This window comes from Dendrobates tinctorius, unplaced genomic scaffold, assembly GCF_039654945.1.
Source record: "Dendrobates tinctorius isolate UK_male_01 unplaced genomic scaffold, ASM3965494v1 ptg000093l, whole genome shotgun sequence".
Lineage (NCBI taxonomy): Eukaryota > Metazoa > Chordata > Amphibia > Anura > Dendrobatidae > Dendrobates > Dendrobates tinctorius.
The window spans coordinates 11,662,179-11,678,462 of record NW_027361761.1 but is presented as its reverse complement, the minus strand read 5'-3'; the positions used below and the strand labels follow the sequence as shown (position 1 = coordinate 11,678,462).

General features: G+C 40.7%; 1 protein-coding gene across 2 annotated transcripts in view; it reads right to left on the bottom strand.

The window, feature by feature from the left end:
- LOC141098547 (cytochrome P450 2K1-like) overlaps window positions 1–11,133 on the bottom strand; it is a 103,362-nt gene extending 92,229 nt beyond the window's left edge. For both annotated transcript variants that reach the window (XM_073586426.1, XM_073586427.1), the window contains exons 1-4: window positions 10,885–11,133; window positions 8,112–8,274; window positions 6,255–6,404; window positions 5,813–5,973 (exon numbers count right to left, since the gene is read on the bottom strand). In XM_073586426.1, coding sequence (XP_073442527.1) covers window positions 5,813–5,973; window positions 6,255–6,404; window positions 8,112–8,274; window positions 10,885–11,070 — 660 coding nt within the window. In that variant the 5' untranslated portion in view covers window positions 11,071–11,133. The remainder of the gene's footprint in view (window positions 1–5,812; window positions 5,974–6,254; window positions 6,405–8,111; window positions 8,275–10,884) is intronic.
- Between the last annotated feature and the right edge of the window lie 5,151 nt (window positions 11,134–16,284).

Sequence of the window (16,284 nt, the reverse complement as noted above, 5' to 3'; positions counted from 1 at the left end):
GCACCTGAAGGGTTAATAAACTTCTTGATTGTGGTTTTGAGTACCTTGAGGGATTCAGTTTTTAGAATGATGTCTTTTTAGGGTATTTTCTGTCATATAAGCCCCTCAAAGTCACTTCAAATGTGAGGTGGTCCATAAAAAATGGTTTTGCAAATTTTGTTGCAAAATTGAGAAATCGCTGGTCAACTTTGAACCCTTATAGCTTCCTAACAAAAGATATTGTGTTTCCAAAATTGTGCTGATATATAGTAGACACGTGGAAAATGTTACTTATTATTTATTTTGCGTGACATGACTCTGATTTAAGGGCAAAAAAATTAAAAGTTTGAAAATTGCAAAATTTTTAAACTTTTTGCCAAATTTCTGATTTTTTTTCACAAATAAACTCAAGTTATATCAAAGACATTTTACCACTAACATGAAGTACAATATTTCTCTAGAGAACACTCTCAGAATCAATCTTTTGAAGTGTTCCAGAGTTATGACCTTCTTAAAGTGACAGTGGTCAGAATTGTAAAAATTGGCCTGGTCAGGAAGGTGAAAACAAGCTTCGGGGTGAAGGGGTTAATCCACATAGTTACAAAATTATGGGCGATTATTTTTTTTTCATATCTTTATATATCCTTTCCAAGTCCCCAACTTTTGCATTAAACACATAAATTTCTGCGTAACCGCAATTAATACGAGAGGGCGCTTCCAAGCTGACAGTTCACAGTTTATAAATTAGAAGGAAAATTTAAGAGAGACCTAGCCCTGAAAATCACATAGATGGGCAAGTAGAACTTTGAAAACTGAATCAATCTACACCTTTATAGCTTTTATCAGTTCATGTATTCTTAAGAAAACAGCATTTTAATTTATATGCAAATGAATTGTTACGTGCTCTGGGTGTTACAGAGCACTTCATGAGCTCCTGCATCCCAAGTTTTTTTTCATGCTCAGCAACAGCTACTTAAGTCTCTTTATATGATGCCAATTTATGCAATATAGAGGGATGCCCGGTTGTCATGATCCAGGATGGGCTTTGTCTTTGGCCCGTCCTGGTCAGACAGGGGTTACTTGTTTCTGCCTCTCTTTGGCAGAGGGCGGCTATTTAGTGCTCACTTGACCTAGGTCCGGTGTCAGTTATACTCCTGCCCTCAGCTGAGTTAGTTGACCTCGTGCGTACGTGTGCCTTGTGCCTGATATCTTGCTTGCTTGTTTGGTTTTGACCCGGTTCTGTCCCTGTTACTAGTTCTGCCTGTCCCTCTTGTACTGCGCTACCTCTCTGTGTATGACCCTCTGCCTGTGACTATTCCTTGCTCGTCCCTCTGGTACGAACACTCGCTTGTCTGACCTGCGTTTTCCTCTCCTCTTCTACAGTTTCCTTGCAGTAGGTACATTATATCATCTGCAGCAGTAGGACGCTAAGCCCTGCCCCCTGCAGTCACATGATCTAGGTCCTGGGACTCCTTACTATTTTCTGTGCCGCAGGTCCTGTCTGCTTGAACGGTCACTACTGTATTGGACCCCGCGCTCTCCCATAGTGTGGGTAAGTCACTCTGCTCGGCGTGGCAGTTTGCCGACTATGACAGGGTCCTGACATTAGAGTCCTGACACTGGGGGGGGTGTTTAAGTTACTCACAAATTCCCTGTAAATTCAATAATATGACAGTATGCAGTAAGCTCCTAGGCTTTCCTAATTTAAATCTTTGTCCATATACCATATTTTGGAATTTTGTATTTGTAAAAAGTGAACTTTAGCCCCTTCACTATCAAGGGTGGTTTGCACATTAACTCCCGGGCCAATTTTTACAATTCTGACCACTGTCTCTTTATGAGGTAATAACTCTGAAACGCTTCCATGGATCCCGGTGATTCTGACATTGTTTTCTCGTGACAAATTCTACTTCATGTTAGTGGTAAAATTTCAATCAAATAACTTGCGTTTATTTGTGAAAAAAATGGAAATTTGGCGAAAATTTTTAAAATTTCGCAATTTTCCAACTTTGAATTTTTATGCCCTTAAATCACAGAGATACGGCACGCAAAAAAACTTAATAAATAACATTTCCCACATGTTTACTTTACATCAGCACAATTTTGGAACATTTTTTTTGTTAGGAAGTTATAAGGGTTAAAATTTGACCAGCGATTTCTCATTTTTACAACACCATTTTATTTTTACGGACCACATCACATTTGAAGCCACTTTGAGAGGTCTATATGATAGAAAATACCCAAAGTGACACCATTCTAAAAACTGCACCCCTTAAGGTGCTCAAAACCACATTCAAGAAGCTTATTAAACCTTCAGGTGCGTCACAGGGATTTTTTTGAATATTTAAAAAAATGAACATTTAACTTTTTTTTTTACAAAAAAAATACTTCATGTTCAATTTTTTTTATTTTAACAAGAGTAACAGGAGAAATCGGACTGGAAAAGTTATTGTGCAATTTGTCCTGAGTACGCTGCTACCTAATATGTGGGGGGGACCACTGTTTCGGCGCATGGTAGAGCTCAGAATGGAAGGAGCGCCGTTTGATTTTTTCAATGCAAAATTGGCTGGAATTCAGATCGGACACCATGTCACGTTTGGAGAGCCCCTGATGTAACTAAACAGGGGAAACCCCCCACAAGTGACCCCATTTTGGAAACTAGACCCCCCAAGGAACTTATCTAGATATGTGGTGAGAACTTTAAACCCACAAGGGCTTCACAGAAGTCTATAACGTACAGTTGTACAATTAAAAAATCACCCCCAATTTTTATTTTCCCAAGGGTAACAGGACCCTAAAAGTTATTGTGCAATTTGTCCTTAGTACGCTGATACCCCATATGTGGGTGTAAACGACTATTTGGGTGCATGGCAGAGCTCACAAGGGAAGCAGCGCCATTTGACTTTTTTGTCTGGAATTGAGATCGGACACCATGTCGCGATTGGAAAACCCCTGATGTACTAAAACAGTGGAAACCCCCCACAAATGACCCCATTTTGGAAACTAGACCCCCTAAGGAACTTATCTAGATGTGTGGTGAGCACTTTGAACCCCCAAGGGCTTCACAGAAGTTTACAATACCCAGGCATAAAAATAAAAAAATTGTATTTTTTCCACAAACATGATCTTTTAGTCACCAATTTTTTTATTTTCCCAAGGGTAACAGGAGAAATTGGACCCCAAAACTTGTTGTCCAATTTGTCTTGAGTAAGCTGATACCCCATGTGTGGGAGAAAACTACTGTATGGGCACAGGTTGGGGCTCGGAAGGGAAGTAGTGACGTTTTGGAATGCAGACTTTGATGGAATGGTCTGCGGGTGTCATGTTGCTTTTGGAGAGCCCCTGATGTACCTAAACAGTGGAAACCCCCAAAAAGTGACCCCATTTTGGAAACTAGACCCCCTAAGGAACTTATCTAGATTTGTGGTGAGCACCTTGAACCCCCCAGTGCTTCACAGAAGTTTATAAAGCCCGGGTGTGAAAATAAAAAAATCGTATTTTTTCAACAAACATGATCTTTTACTCCCCTTTTTTTATTTTCCCAAGGGTAACAGGAGAAATTTGACCCCAAAAGTTGTTGTCCAATTTGTCTTGAGTAAGCTGATACCCTATGTGTGGGAGAAAACTACTGTATGGGCACAGGTTGGGGCTCGGAAGGGAAGTAGTGACGTTTTGGAATGCAGACTTTATTGGAATGGTCTGCGGGTGTCATGTGCGTTTGGAGAGCCCCTGATGTACCTAAACTATTGAAACTCCCCACAAGTGACCCCATTTTGGAAACTAGACCCCCTACGGAACATATCTAGATGTGTGGTGAGCACTTTGAAGCCCCAAGTGCTTCACAGAAGTTTATAACGCCCGGGCGTGAAAATAAAAAAATCATTTTTTTCCACAAAAATGATATTTTTGCCCCCAATTTTTTATTTTTCTAAGAGTAACAGGAGAAATTGGACCCCAAAAGTTGTTTTGCAATTTGTCCTGAGTAGGCTGATACCCTATATGTGGGGGTAAAACACCGTTTGGGCGCATGGCAGAGCTTGGAAGGGAAGGAGCATCATTTGACTTTTTCAATGCAGAATTGGCTGGAATTGAGATCAGACACCATGTTGCATTTGGAGAGCACCTGATGTGCCCAAACAGTGGAAACCCCCAATTATAACTCCAACCCTAACCCCAACACACCCCTAACCCTAATCTCAGCCCTAACCCTAGCCCTAACCCTAGCCCTAACCCTAGCCCTAATGGGAAAATGGAAATAAATACATTTTCTTTTAATTTTATTACTTTTCCCTAACTAAGGGGGTGATAATGGGGGGTTTGATTTACTATTTATGGCGGTTTTTATATTTGGCAGCTGTCACACGCTAAAAGACGCTTTTTATTGTAATAATAGTTTTTACATCACCACATAATGAGAGCTATAATTTTTCCATATTTTGACCCAACGAGTCATGTGAGGTCTTATTTTTTGCGGGACGAGTTGACGTTTTTATTGGTATCATATTCGGGCACGTGACATTTTTTAATCGCTTTTTATTCCGATTTTTGGGACGCAGAATGAACAAAAAACAGTGTTTCATGAATTTCTTTTGGGGGGTGCGTTTACACCGTTCTGCCTGCGGTAAAACTGATAAAGCGGTTTTATTCTTCGGGTCAGTATGGTTACAGCGATACCTCACTTAGGTCTTTTTTTATGTTTTGGCGGTTTTATGCAATGAAAACAATTTTATATAAAAAATAATTATTTTTGCATCGCTTTATTCTGCGAGCTATAACTTTTTTATTTTTTTGCTGATGATGCTGTTTGGCAGCTCGTTTTTTGTGGGACAAACTGACGTTTTCAGCGGTACCATGGATATTTATATGCGTGTTTTTGATCGCGCGTTATTTCACTTTTTGTTCAGCAGTATGATAATAAATCATTATTTTTTGCTTCATTTTTTATTTTTATTTTAAGGGGTTCACTAAAGGGGTTAACTAATGGGACAGTTTTATAGGGCGGGTCGTTACAGACGCCGCGATACCAAATATGTGTACTTTTATTGTTTGTTTGTTTTTTATTTCCAAAAAATGAATTTATTAGGGAATATTTTTTTTTATTATTATTTATTTAGCGATTTTTTTAAAATTATTTTTACACTTTTTTTTTTTTTTTAACTTTATTACATTGTCCCAGGTGGGACATCACTGTCCTGTGACAGATCGTTGACCTGTCACATCACAGATCACTGTGACAGATCAGCAATCTGTCACAGGCACTGCTGCAGGCTTCCTCCTTGCCTGCGCTTTGCAGGCATGAGGAAGCCAGCTCCTTGCAGGCCCCCGAAGGTCCCCGTTGCCATCTTGGATCCGAGGACCTGCAGGAAAAGAGCCCCCCGCAGCAGCGCTGTATGTTGCACTGCTGTGGGGGGCTCAGGGAAGCACGGAGGGAGCCCCCTCCCTGCCGATGCTTCCCTTTAATTCCCGGTACACCGCGATCGTGTTTGATCGCAGTATGCAAAGGGTTAACGTGTCGGGGGTCAGCTGTGATAATCAGCTGACACCCGGCTGCGATCAGCGGCGCTCACCTCGTGGGCGCCGCTGATCGCTATGACGTAATATTCCGTCCATGGGAATTAGATCCAGGGTCACATGGACGGAATATTACGTCCATTGTAGGTAAGGGGTTAACCATTAGAAAGACATATCAAAATAAATCAATGCAGAGCTGAGACAATCCCTTCACTGAATTGCGATCACTCCACTTCTAATTTTGAATCTTGCCATCTCTAATAATCTTCTTTATTAATTAATAAAGAAATATATGATTATATGATTATGATAATAATATTACCGAAACCATTTGAGATCCCAATAGTCTAACATTTTCATTTGTTAGAATTAACAGCCTCTTAAATTGAGGATCATCGTAGTCCATTCGATTCCCAAGTAAAATTGCCACGATTATATTTGCCACTGATCCATTCAAGATTATAGTGTTGTCGAATGGCTTTCCTAAAATGACAGTAGTGATTCTAGTGAACAAAAAAATCAGAAAAATTATGCAGAATGACGATCGGGCGTAAGAGGTTAACCTTAACTAGCTGTCCATAAAACTGCATCTTAAAGAAGATGCAAATGATTAGAAAATTATAGCTTTGGTCTATCAAAAACAGCTTCACATATTTCAATATGTTGTGACCCCTTCTGCAGCTCAGGTCATGTATGACACAGTTGTTCTGGAGTTAAAACATTTATTGTAGAATAAGACTAGTATTGAAATCTTCATACTATACCTTTAAAGGATGCAAAGTAATCAGTTAAGTGGGTACATTCTTCAATAATTTTTTCTTCTATGGTACTCTTTCCCATGCCAAAATCCCGTAATGTAGTTAGTGTAAATCTTCTCATAGCCTTCCAATTTTCACCACGTGAAAAAATAATTCCTGAAACATTCAAAATAATAGAATTTTGAAAAGTGATGAAGATACAATTCCATTATGGCGCTTTGTTAGATTTAAGCATAGATGACTGATCCTCGGGGGCTGGACAAGAATTCTACTCTGCCAATTATGAATTAGTGCACACTACATCTGTTTGTTCAGTTGGTTGGATAATCATGAAAGAGAACTTGTCATTTGGCAAAAATCTGTAATTTTCCCACATGTTATAAATCCTGTTTTTCTCCTGAATCAATTTTTTCCCCAGCAAGTCTTTTGTTCTTCACATGTGGCCCTCTCTTCCCTGCACAAAGATTGCATCTAATAGACTATTTTTTAGACAAAAGGGATGGTTCTTAACTCTTCTCTAGGTATTCCTCTTGAGGATTGTGCTCATATGGCAAAAAAGATTAGATTTACACATAAGAGGAGTTTATATATCAAGAATAGAGTGGAAAAGGACAAAAAAACAACATCAGATTGAGGAGAACAGAAGTGAAGAGGACAGCTTGGCATGGTAGAATATCGACAAATTTAGAAAAATATTCAGAATTGAGAGTCCTCAGTGGTTGATACCTTTTAATGGATAACTGAAAAGATGGTAACACATTGCAAGCTTTCCAGACTACGCAGGTCTCTTCATCAGGCAAAGACTAATACAAAATCTGAAGAGTCACATATTTATGCACAACACAGCACAGAAAAAATGCAATAGATAAGACAAGTGACGTGAAGTAGAACTATCATTAAGGGAGAGGGAGAAACATAAATATTGGAACAGTTCATAGATAAGGAGTCTGGATGTTTTATTGTCCTCTGATTGTGGTCTGGTTCTGTGTAGAAAATTCCTTAATTGATGTAAAAAGACATAAATCCATGCGACACATTTATTCCAGCATTGAAAGTGTCAAAGGTCATCATGAGCTTGAACTCCCAGACTCTTCTCTCTCTCTGGGATGTGAAGTTACTTTTTAATACCAGTAATTTCATGTCCATGGTGCTGTGATCAGGCATACAAAAATGTTTTGCCACAGGTAGATCCATTCTTTTTTCTCTTATTGTGTGACAATGAGAATTCATCCTAGTTCAAAGCTTTTGCCTGGTCTCACCCACATGCAGACCCCCAGTTGGATCTACCTGTGGCAAAACATTTTTCTATGCCTGATCACAACACCATCGATATGAAATTACTGGTATTGAAAAAGGGAGAGAGCGGGAGAGCAGGGCTGTGAAGGAAGAGAACGGGGCTGTGGATGGGGAGAGCAGTTAGGTACTATGCCCGGGCAATGCCGTGCTCTTCAGCTAGCACTTAATAAAGCTGAATATGTATATGTATGGGAGAATATTGTTATTTTCAGATTAACGACAGTTTGGGCAAGACATATGGTATCTATAGGGTATGGCTGCCTCCAAAACTACTTACCCAACTCGCTATTCTGGAGAAAAGATACTGCATAGTGACAGGTAATTAAAACATGGAATGATATGAGAAAAAGTGATAGCCAGTGAATAAATAGAAAATTTATTTGCAGAAAGTAAGAAAAAGTCAAGCACATACAAACTGTTGACTTACCCTAAATAACAATTGGCATACATCACCCAATAATACAGCTTTTAAGTGTCCACTTGGCTTTGAGGTTGTGTTGGCTCATGCATGGTGTTTATATCAGAAATGTAATACTCTATGGTATTAATGAATGAAAACGCACTCACCGTTTCCCTGGTCCATACTGCTAAATATCTTAAGTACTCCTCTGTCTCCAAAGTCATCAACATTATTAACAAGAGCTTCTTTTACGGTCTCGTATCCGGCTAGGACCACCATTTTTTTTGTGCCGATCTGGATACTAAACACTGGTCCATATTTCTTAGCGAGCTTTAACACAATATTAAAAATACATCATGATATACGTAACTATGGACTAATCCTAGTGCAATTGAGATTAAAATGTTGGAACATCGATATGTATTTCTGTCTCCCATGGTCTCATATTTAGGAAGCATGACTAAGTATTTGAAAAATTCATGTGTTTTTCATGACATTACATCTATGTGCAATGTCTTTCCTCTATGTACTGCTTCTGAACTATCTGAAGATAATGGCTGCCTTATTACTGCAATATATGCTTGTAGATGTGGAATTGAAGCAAAACATATTTTCTAACTTGGGTAGCTGAATACATAAAAAGAAAGAGCAAAAGGGTTGTTCTGCGGTGCCGTAAAAGAATGGAAGATGCCAATCCCGTAGTATGTGGTTTATTCATCAACGCGTTTCAAAGCATGCAACTTCTTCATCAGGACAACTACGAGCAACGTGGGTAGCTGGGCATTTTTGACACAATGTACATATGTGGAGACAGAGATAGAATCCAGGATATCGACTACAAGTATTCTCCCTGTACTCCTTTAGAACTGTGGTGTATGTCTCTTAAAAGGGAATCTGTCAAGTCCCCTGTGCCTCGGAATCACCAGCAGTTGTGTCTGCATATATAAACCCCTTTCCTAACACTCCCGGTATTACATTACACATATAAACAGATCTTTAGACAAAAATATTTTTAAAGTCCATTTATGATATGTAAATGAGGGCTATGACTAGTCAAGGGGATGTTAGTGTGATAACATCGTCAACAAATGCCAGCATCGTCGCTAGCGCTATATTTACCTCAGCTTTTTCTCCTCTCATCCTTGATCCTCTGAAGCAGGGTGTATATGCACCGGCTTCATAGAGGTGCGCTGTGCATGAACGGAAGTCTCTGCACTTGTAAACCATGCTATCACACAAACAGGGACGCGATAACATGCTAAGTGAGCCAACTAGTCTGGATACACCAACACCACCTCAATTAGTCAAAGCCCTCATTTACATTTATCATAATTGGACTTTAGAATTTTTTCTTCTGTTTATGTGTGTAATATAGTGCAGGGACTGTTAGGCAGGGTGGTTATATACAGCTCTGGCAAAAATTAAGAGACCACCACATGAAAACACTGTCATGGGCAGCCCATTCTCCAGACCTGAACCCCATTGAAAACCTCTGGAATGTAATCAAGAGGATGATGGATAGTCTCAAGTCATCAAACAAAGAAGAACTGCTTACATTTTTGTGCCAGAAGCAGTGTGATCCCTGGAGCTCACATTGAAATCGTCTGTGTGAGAGGCTTTGGTCGGTTCTGTGCATGCGGGTGTGCTTATGCAAGAACATGGTACATTTGAGAAGAACTCTCACATGCCTCATCAAAACTGTAAATCCCTGCTCAGTGTTAGAGGCCCAGGGATTTTAGCTTGAGCAGTAAAGATAAGTATATACAATGAGTACCAGATGGGTGACAGTGAGCAACAAAATGGAGAGGTGAGTGCAAGTTAATTATTAGGGTTTTCAAATTTTTTTACATATTACAGTTATTATGCTATGGAGTCTGTAGAAATCTCATAGCATAAAAACTGACATTAAAGGGAATCTGTCATCCCATTTTCGGCCTATAAGCTGCGGCCACAGCCATCAGGGACTTATCTACAGCATTCTGTATTGCTGTAGATAAGCCCCCAATGTAACCTGGAAGATAAGAAAAACAAATTAGATTATACTTACCGGGGGCGGTCCGGTCCGATGGGTGTCACGGTCTGGTGCCTCCCATCTTCATGCGATAACGTCCCCCATCTTACTTCTGCGGCAGCTCCCATGCAGGCGTGCCCTGTTGAGGGCAGAGTAAAGTACTGCAGTACGCAGGTGCTGGGAAAGGTAAGAGAGGTCCGGCGCCTGCTCACTGCAGTACTTTACTTTGCCCTCAACAGGGCAGAGAAAGTACACCTGCGCAGGAGCCGCGGCAGAAGTAAGGAGGAAGATGTCATCGTATGAAGATGGGAAGCGTCGGATCGGACCGCGACACCCATCAGATCGGATTCCCAGGTGAGTGTAATCTAACTTGTTTTTCTTCTCATTCAGGTCACAATGGGACGTTATCTACTGCATTACAGAGTGCTGTAGATAAGCCCCTGATGGCGGTGGCCACAGCTTATAGGCCAAAAATGGGGTGACAGATTCCCTTTAAATTCACTGAGAATAATTTCTGCGTTAATCAAATTTCCTGGGTAAAACACAGTGAACAGGCAAATTTTGCCTGATTTGCTCATCTCTACTCTACACTTCTTGTCCCTGTCAAGAGTCTGGATTTTAGTGGCTAAAACATTGCAGACCCATTCTTTTCAATGCACACTATCAGCAAATTCTTACCCCGCTGCTGTTAAGAATGGGTGCAGTCCAATGTAAAGTACTTTCCTTGCCTCATGGGCAGATTATCATTGCCTCTCAGTGGTAGATTCAGGCATTGGACCATCTACATATTAATGTAAAATGCTGAAAATCCCTGTTAATCATTAATAATTCAAACAATTTGCTACAACTTTTAGTCATTTCTTCAGAGCGATGATCTCTGGATTTCGATTTTCTGCAGTATTGATTTGCCATGTTTCAGATATTCTTACCTCTAGATAAGTTTGATGAGGTTTCTTAATATCTATAAGATGTAAGTTCCCAATCAGCGGCCAACACCTGGGACCCGGAGGAAAATTTGCAATATGATTTTTCTTCCAACTTATTAAGACATACAATATGTATAAAAGTGTCAACACCAGCACCAAATAAGTAGCTAAAGAGTACTCCAATTCCATAGCTGTGTCGGGGCTGGTGACAGTGCAGAATCTGTCCACTGAGGAGCACGGCTGAATGTTTTGTCTAACCCTTGGTCTCTACCTATGTGCCAGTAACATTGTGGGCACTGATTGCCAAAAACATTTGTAATAAACATTAACTAAAGAGTTTTTAAAGGGAGAATAACCCTTTTTAATGATAAAAGCAATGGGAAGAGTAGACAATGCGGCTGTTTTAGGACCATATGAGAGACTAGAAGGTGGCCCGATTCTAACGCATCGGGTATTCTAGAATATGGCCAATTCACATGAATATTACTCCTTCTTCTCCAAAATTAAGTGAACCACAATTATATTAAAAACATGTAACTTTATTAAACAAAATAAAGACATTTAAAATTGGCTACATATTCATTGTTTCCTGATAACATACCCCAAAAGGGGAAAAAAAAACAGCAGACAATAACAATGGAGGTTCTTTTGGATATGCATATGGATTAGAACCTCCATTGTTATTGTCTGCTGGTTTTTTTTCCCCTTTTGGGGTATGTTATCAGGAAACAATGAATACTGTATGTAGTCAATTTTAAATGTCTGTATTTTGTTTAATAAAGTTGCATGTTTTTAATATACCATTTATACTTGTGTATAAGCCGATCTGTGTATAAGCCGACCCCCCTAATTTTGCCACAAAAAACTGGTAAAACTTATTGAGTTGCGTATAAGGCTCGGGTGGAAAATGCAGCAGCTACTGTTAAATTTCAAAAATAAAAATAGATACCAATAAATGTATAATTAATTGAGACATCAGTAGGTTAAATGTTTTGAATTTCCATATTGAATCAGGAGCCCCATATAATGCTCCATACAGTTCATGATGGGCCCCATAAGATGCTCCATACAAAATACACCCCATATAAAGCTGCACAAAGGTTAATAATGCCCCCATAAGATACTCCATTAAATAATATGCCCCATATGCTGCTCCATAAAGGTTATGGCCCCATAATATGCTCCATAGATTATGCCCCATAAGATGCTCCATAGATTATGCCCCATAAAATGCTACATAGAATATGCCCCCATAAGATGCTCCATAGATTATGCCCCCCATAAGATGCTCCATAGATTATGCCCCAATAAGATGCTCCATAGATTATGCCCCCATAAGATTCTCCATAGATCCACAGATTATGCCCCAATAAGATGCTCCATAGATTAGGCCCCAATAAGATGCTCCATAGATTATGCAACAACTGATGCTCCATAGATTATGCCCTCATATGCTGCCCCATACAATATGCCCCCATATGCTGCCCCATAGAATATGCCCCATATTCTGCTCCATAGAATATAACCCCATATGCTGCCCCCATATGCTGCTCCATAGAATATGCCCCGATATGCTGCTGCATAGAATATGCCCCCATATGCTGATCCATAGAATATGCCCCCATATGCTGCCCCATAGAATATGCCCCCATATGCTGCTTCATAGATTATGCCCCCATTTGCTGCTCCATAGATTATGCCCCCATATGCTGCCCCATAGAATATGCCCCCATATGCTGCTCCATAGAATATGCCCCCATATGCTGCTCCATAGAATATACCCCCATATGCTGCCCCATAGACTATGCCCCCATATGCTACCCTCATAAGCTGCTCCATAGAATATGCCCCCATATGCTGCTCCATAGATTATGCCCCCATATGATGCCCCATAGATTATGCCCCCATATGCTGCTTCATAGAATATGCCCCCCATGTGCTGCTCCATAGAATATGCCCCCATGTGCTGCCATCATAAAATGCTCCATATATTATGCCCCCATATGCTGCTGCAAAAAAGAATGCCATACTCACCTCTCCTGCTCAGGACCCGGCACCTGTCCCCCGGTCCATCGCTGCTCACTGCTGTCTGCCATGTTGTCTGTCAGTGACATTCAGGCAGCAGAGGGCACGGCGCGCACTAACCACATCACTGCGCCCTCTGCTGGCTAAATGTCACAGACAGAGGACGCAGCAGACAGCGTTGAGTGAGCAACAATGGACCGGGGGACAGGTGAATATCACTTACCTACCCCCTTCTGGCGTGGTCTCTGCAGCCACATTTCTCCACGGTCTCCCTTCCTGCCTTCAGCGGTCATGTGATACCGCTCATTACACTCATGAATATGCACATATTCATGAGTTTAATGAGCGATACCACGTGACCGCTGAAGGCAGGAAGGGAGACCGTGGAGAAGTGGGGGGGGGGGCTGCAGAAACCGTGCCAGGGGGTAAGTATGATCTGTGACACCCCCACTCCCCCTTCCCGGAGATGAGCCGCGGCAACCGTGCTGCCTTCGAATTCCGGACTGTGCCTGCGCACTGCGCCTGTTGCTGATTGGCCCCGGCCAGCCACGACCAATCAGCGACGTGGGATTTCCATTACAGACGGACAGACAGACAGAATTAGACAATTATATAGTAGATGAAAACAAGGTTTGTTTTTTTAACTTACTACAGGGCTTCAAGCATGGCAGAGTCAAACCCATCTGTCTTAGGTAGTAAAGCCTGGTAAAATAATGGGGAACAATCCCAGAGAGTTGTCTAGGCTTGATCAGTGCTGAAAATATTTACGAGTAGTGATGAGCGAGTATACTCATTGCTCGGGTTTTCCCAAGCATGCTCGGGTGTCCTTAGAGTATTTTGGCATGCTCAGAGAATTAGTTTGTGTCGACGCAGCTGCATGATTCCCTAACAAACAGGCATTCCTCACATGTATTCAGGCTGTCTAGCATCTGCAAATCATGCAGCTGCATCGACTCAAACTAAATCTCCGAGCACGTCAAAATACTCGGAGGACACCAGAGCATGCTCAGGAAAACCTGAGCAATGAGTGTACACGCTCATCACTATTTACGAATTTACAGCCAGATTAGAAACTAGAATTCTCTCATTCATTAAAATCTTAATGTCTAACATAACCAACTTCAGGAAGGATGTCATAGTTATAGATATCGAACTATCCACCTTGTAAAGTGAAAATAAGCAATCGACTTAGATAGGGAAAAGAAGAAAAGGGGAAGGAGAAAGGGGGCATAGATGGTGGGAAAAAGGGGTCCCTCAAAATAAGAAGGGGTATTAGTTTCAGCAATTAAATCATTCTGTTGCACGAGACCTGTCAATGAAACGTTGTTATCAGACAAAGGCATAACTCCTCCACTGATTTATGAGTTTAGCCATAGGCTTAATAGCTCTAGGTATTCATCTTGTTCCCTGAATAATTTCCATGGAGCCCAGGTCACCTTGAATTTTTATTTTAAAATGTGTGTAAGCTATTATTTCCTCTATATAGTATAGCTGATTAACTTTGTGGACCCAGTCTGATAGATGTGGGCAACTCTGAGACATCCAGTGTAGAGGAATGAGTAATTTAGCCGCAGCTATCAGGAGCATAAGGAGGGATTTGCATTTGGACTGTGAAGTATCACTTGACCGGTTCAAAACAATTAGTTTCGGAGATGGAGGGTTTGGAAGTTTACAAATTTTAGTTATAATTTTCAGCACACTTTTCCAGAACGTCTGAATCTTATAGCATGGCCACCACATGTGCAAGAACGTTCCTTTTTCTCTAGAGCATCTCCAACAGTTTAATGACGTGTTGGGATGCCATAAATGCGTTGCTACAGGAGTGGTGTACCATCTGGTGAGAATCTTGTATGAATTCTTTTGAACTCTCACACATCCTGATGGTCCATGCAAATTTTTATAGACATGTTCTACCTCCCAATCTAGCAGTTTGATGCCCAGTTCTTTTTCCCAATTTCATATGAAAGCCCATTTAATAGGGATTGAGCAGGTCAACAGTATCTGGTATAGCTTAGCTAAAACACCCCTTGGTTGATTATGCTGAGTTAACAATGTTTCGAAGGTCGTTAATTCCCTGAATGGGACCCCAGTTTGTAAATAGGATCTTATGCATTTGTTAAGCCTATTATAATGAAGAAAATTAATATGGTAGTGTGGGAATTTATTTTGTAGTTCCGCCAACCGGAGTAACGCGCCCTCTGCCATGAAAGTGTCCAAACTTTCTTTGATCATATGTATAGAGTCTGAGTTCTTAATGTTTGGGTGGTCCAAATAAAGACCAGGTAGGTCTATTACTCTAGCTAAGGGTGATGGAAGTGGCATTAATGAGGGAGAATATTTTGTCCAGGTCTTAATCAGGTTTTTAGATATTGCGTTGGAGACTTCCAAATTATGGATAAACTATTTGGATGAGTGGAGTATGGTGGAAATTGGGACTGGTACTGACTCAGCTGCGATCCTTGTCCATAGTTTGTGTTTATGACCTCTCATGCAGTCGACTATTAGAGACAGAGTCGCCGCATAGTGGTATTTTTGTGGATCAGGAGTTCCCATACCCCCCTTGATTTTAGGGAGTGGGAGTGTGCTCTAGCTAAGTCTAGGTTTTGAGCCTCTCCAGATATATTTCCCAAAAATGGAGCGCACCCTTTGAAAAAATGTATCTGGGATCCTAATAGGCAACATTCTTGATATGTAACTGAACTTGGGTAGTATGAAGTCTTTTATGAAATTTTTGCGGCCCATTCAGAAAGCAAAAGGAGCTCTCCACATTTTAATTGAATCTAAGGTAGAGTTAAGTAGGGGCATATAATTAAGTGAAAATAGTGAGTTCCAATGTGGACTTAATTTGATTCCTAGATATTTAATGTAGTTTGAGTTCCACTTTATTGGGAATTTAGCTTTCATATCCTGTATAGTTGCGTGTTGAACATTTATACTCATCTCCTCCGGTATTTCTAGGTTGATTTTGAAGTTTGATAGGTCTCCAAATTTTTCAAACATTTCCAACACTGCTGGAATTTCCTTATTAGGGTTTGACAGCAATAAGAGAAGGTCGTCCACAAATTCCACCACAACATGAGAAGTCCCCATAATCTGAACCTCCTTTGAATTAAAGTTTCAATGGTTTAGATAAATAAAGCCGGTGAGAGGGGGTAGCCTTGGTGTGTGCCATTTCTGATTTCAAAGGGTGGGGAAAAGTCTCCGTTTACCCTTACTTTTGCAGTTGGAGACTTATACATTTGAAATATGGCGTTAATTACTATTGAGGGGAAACCAAACCTTGCGAGGGTTTCTTGCATATAGGTCCAGTCTACCCTGTCGAATGCCTTCTCCGCATCTGTACCCATTAATATTAAAGGCTTATGGTGGCTGTATGCA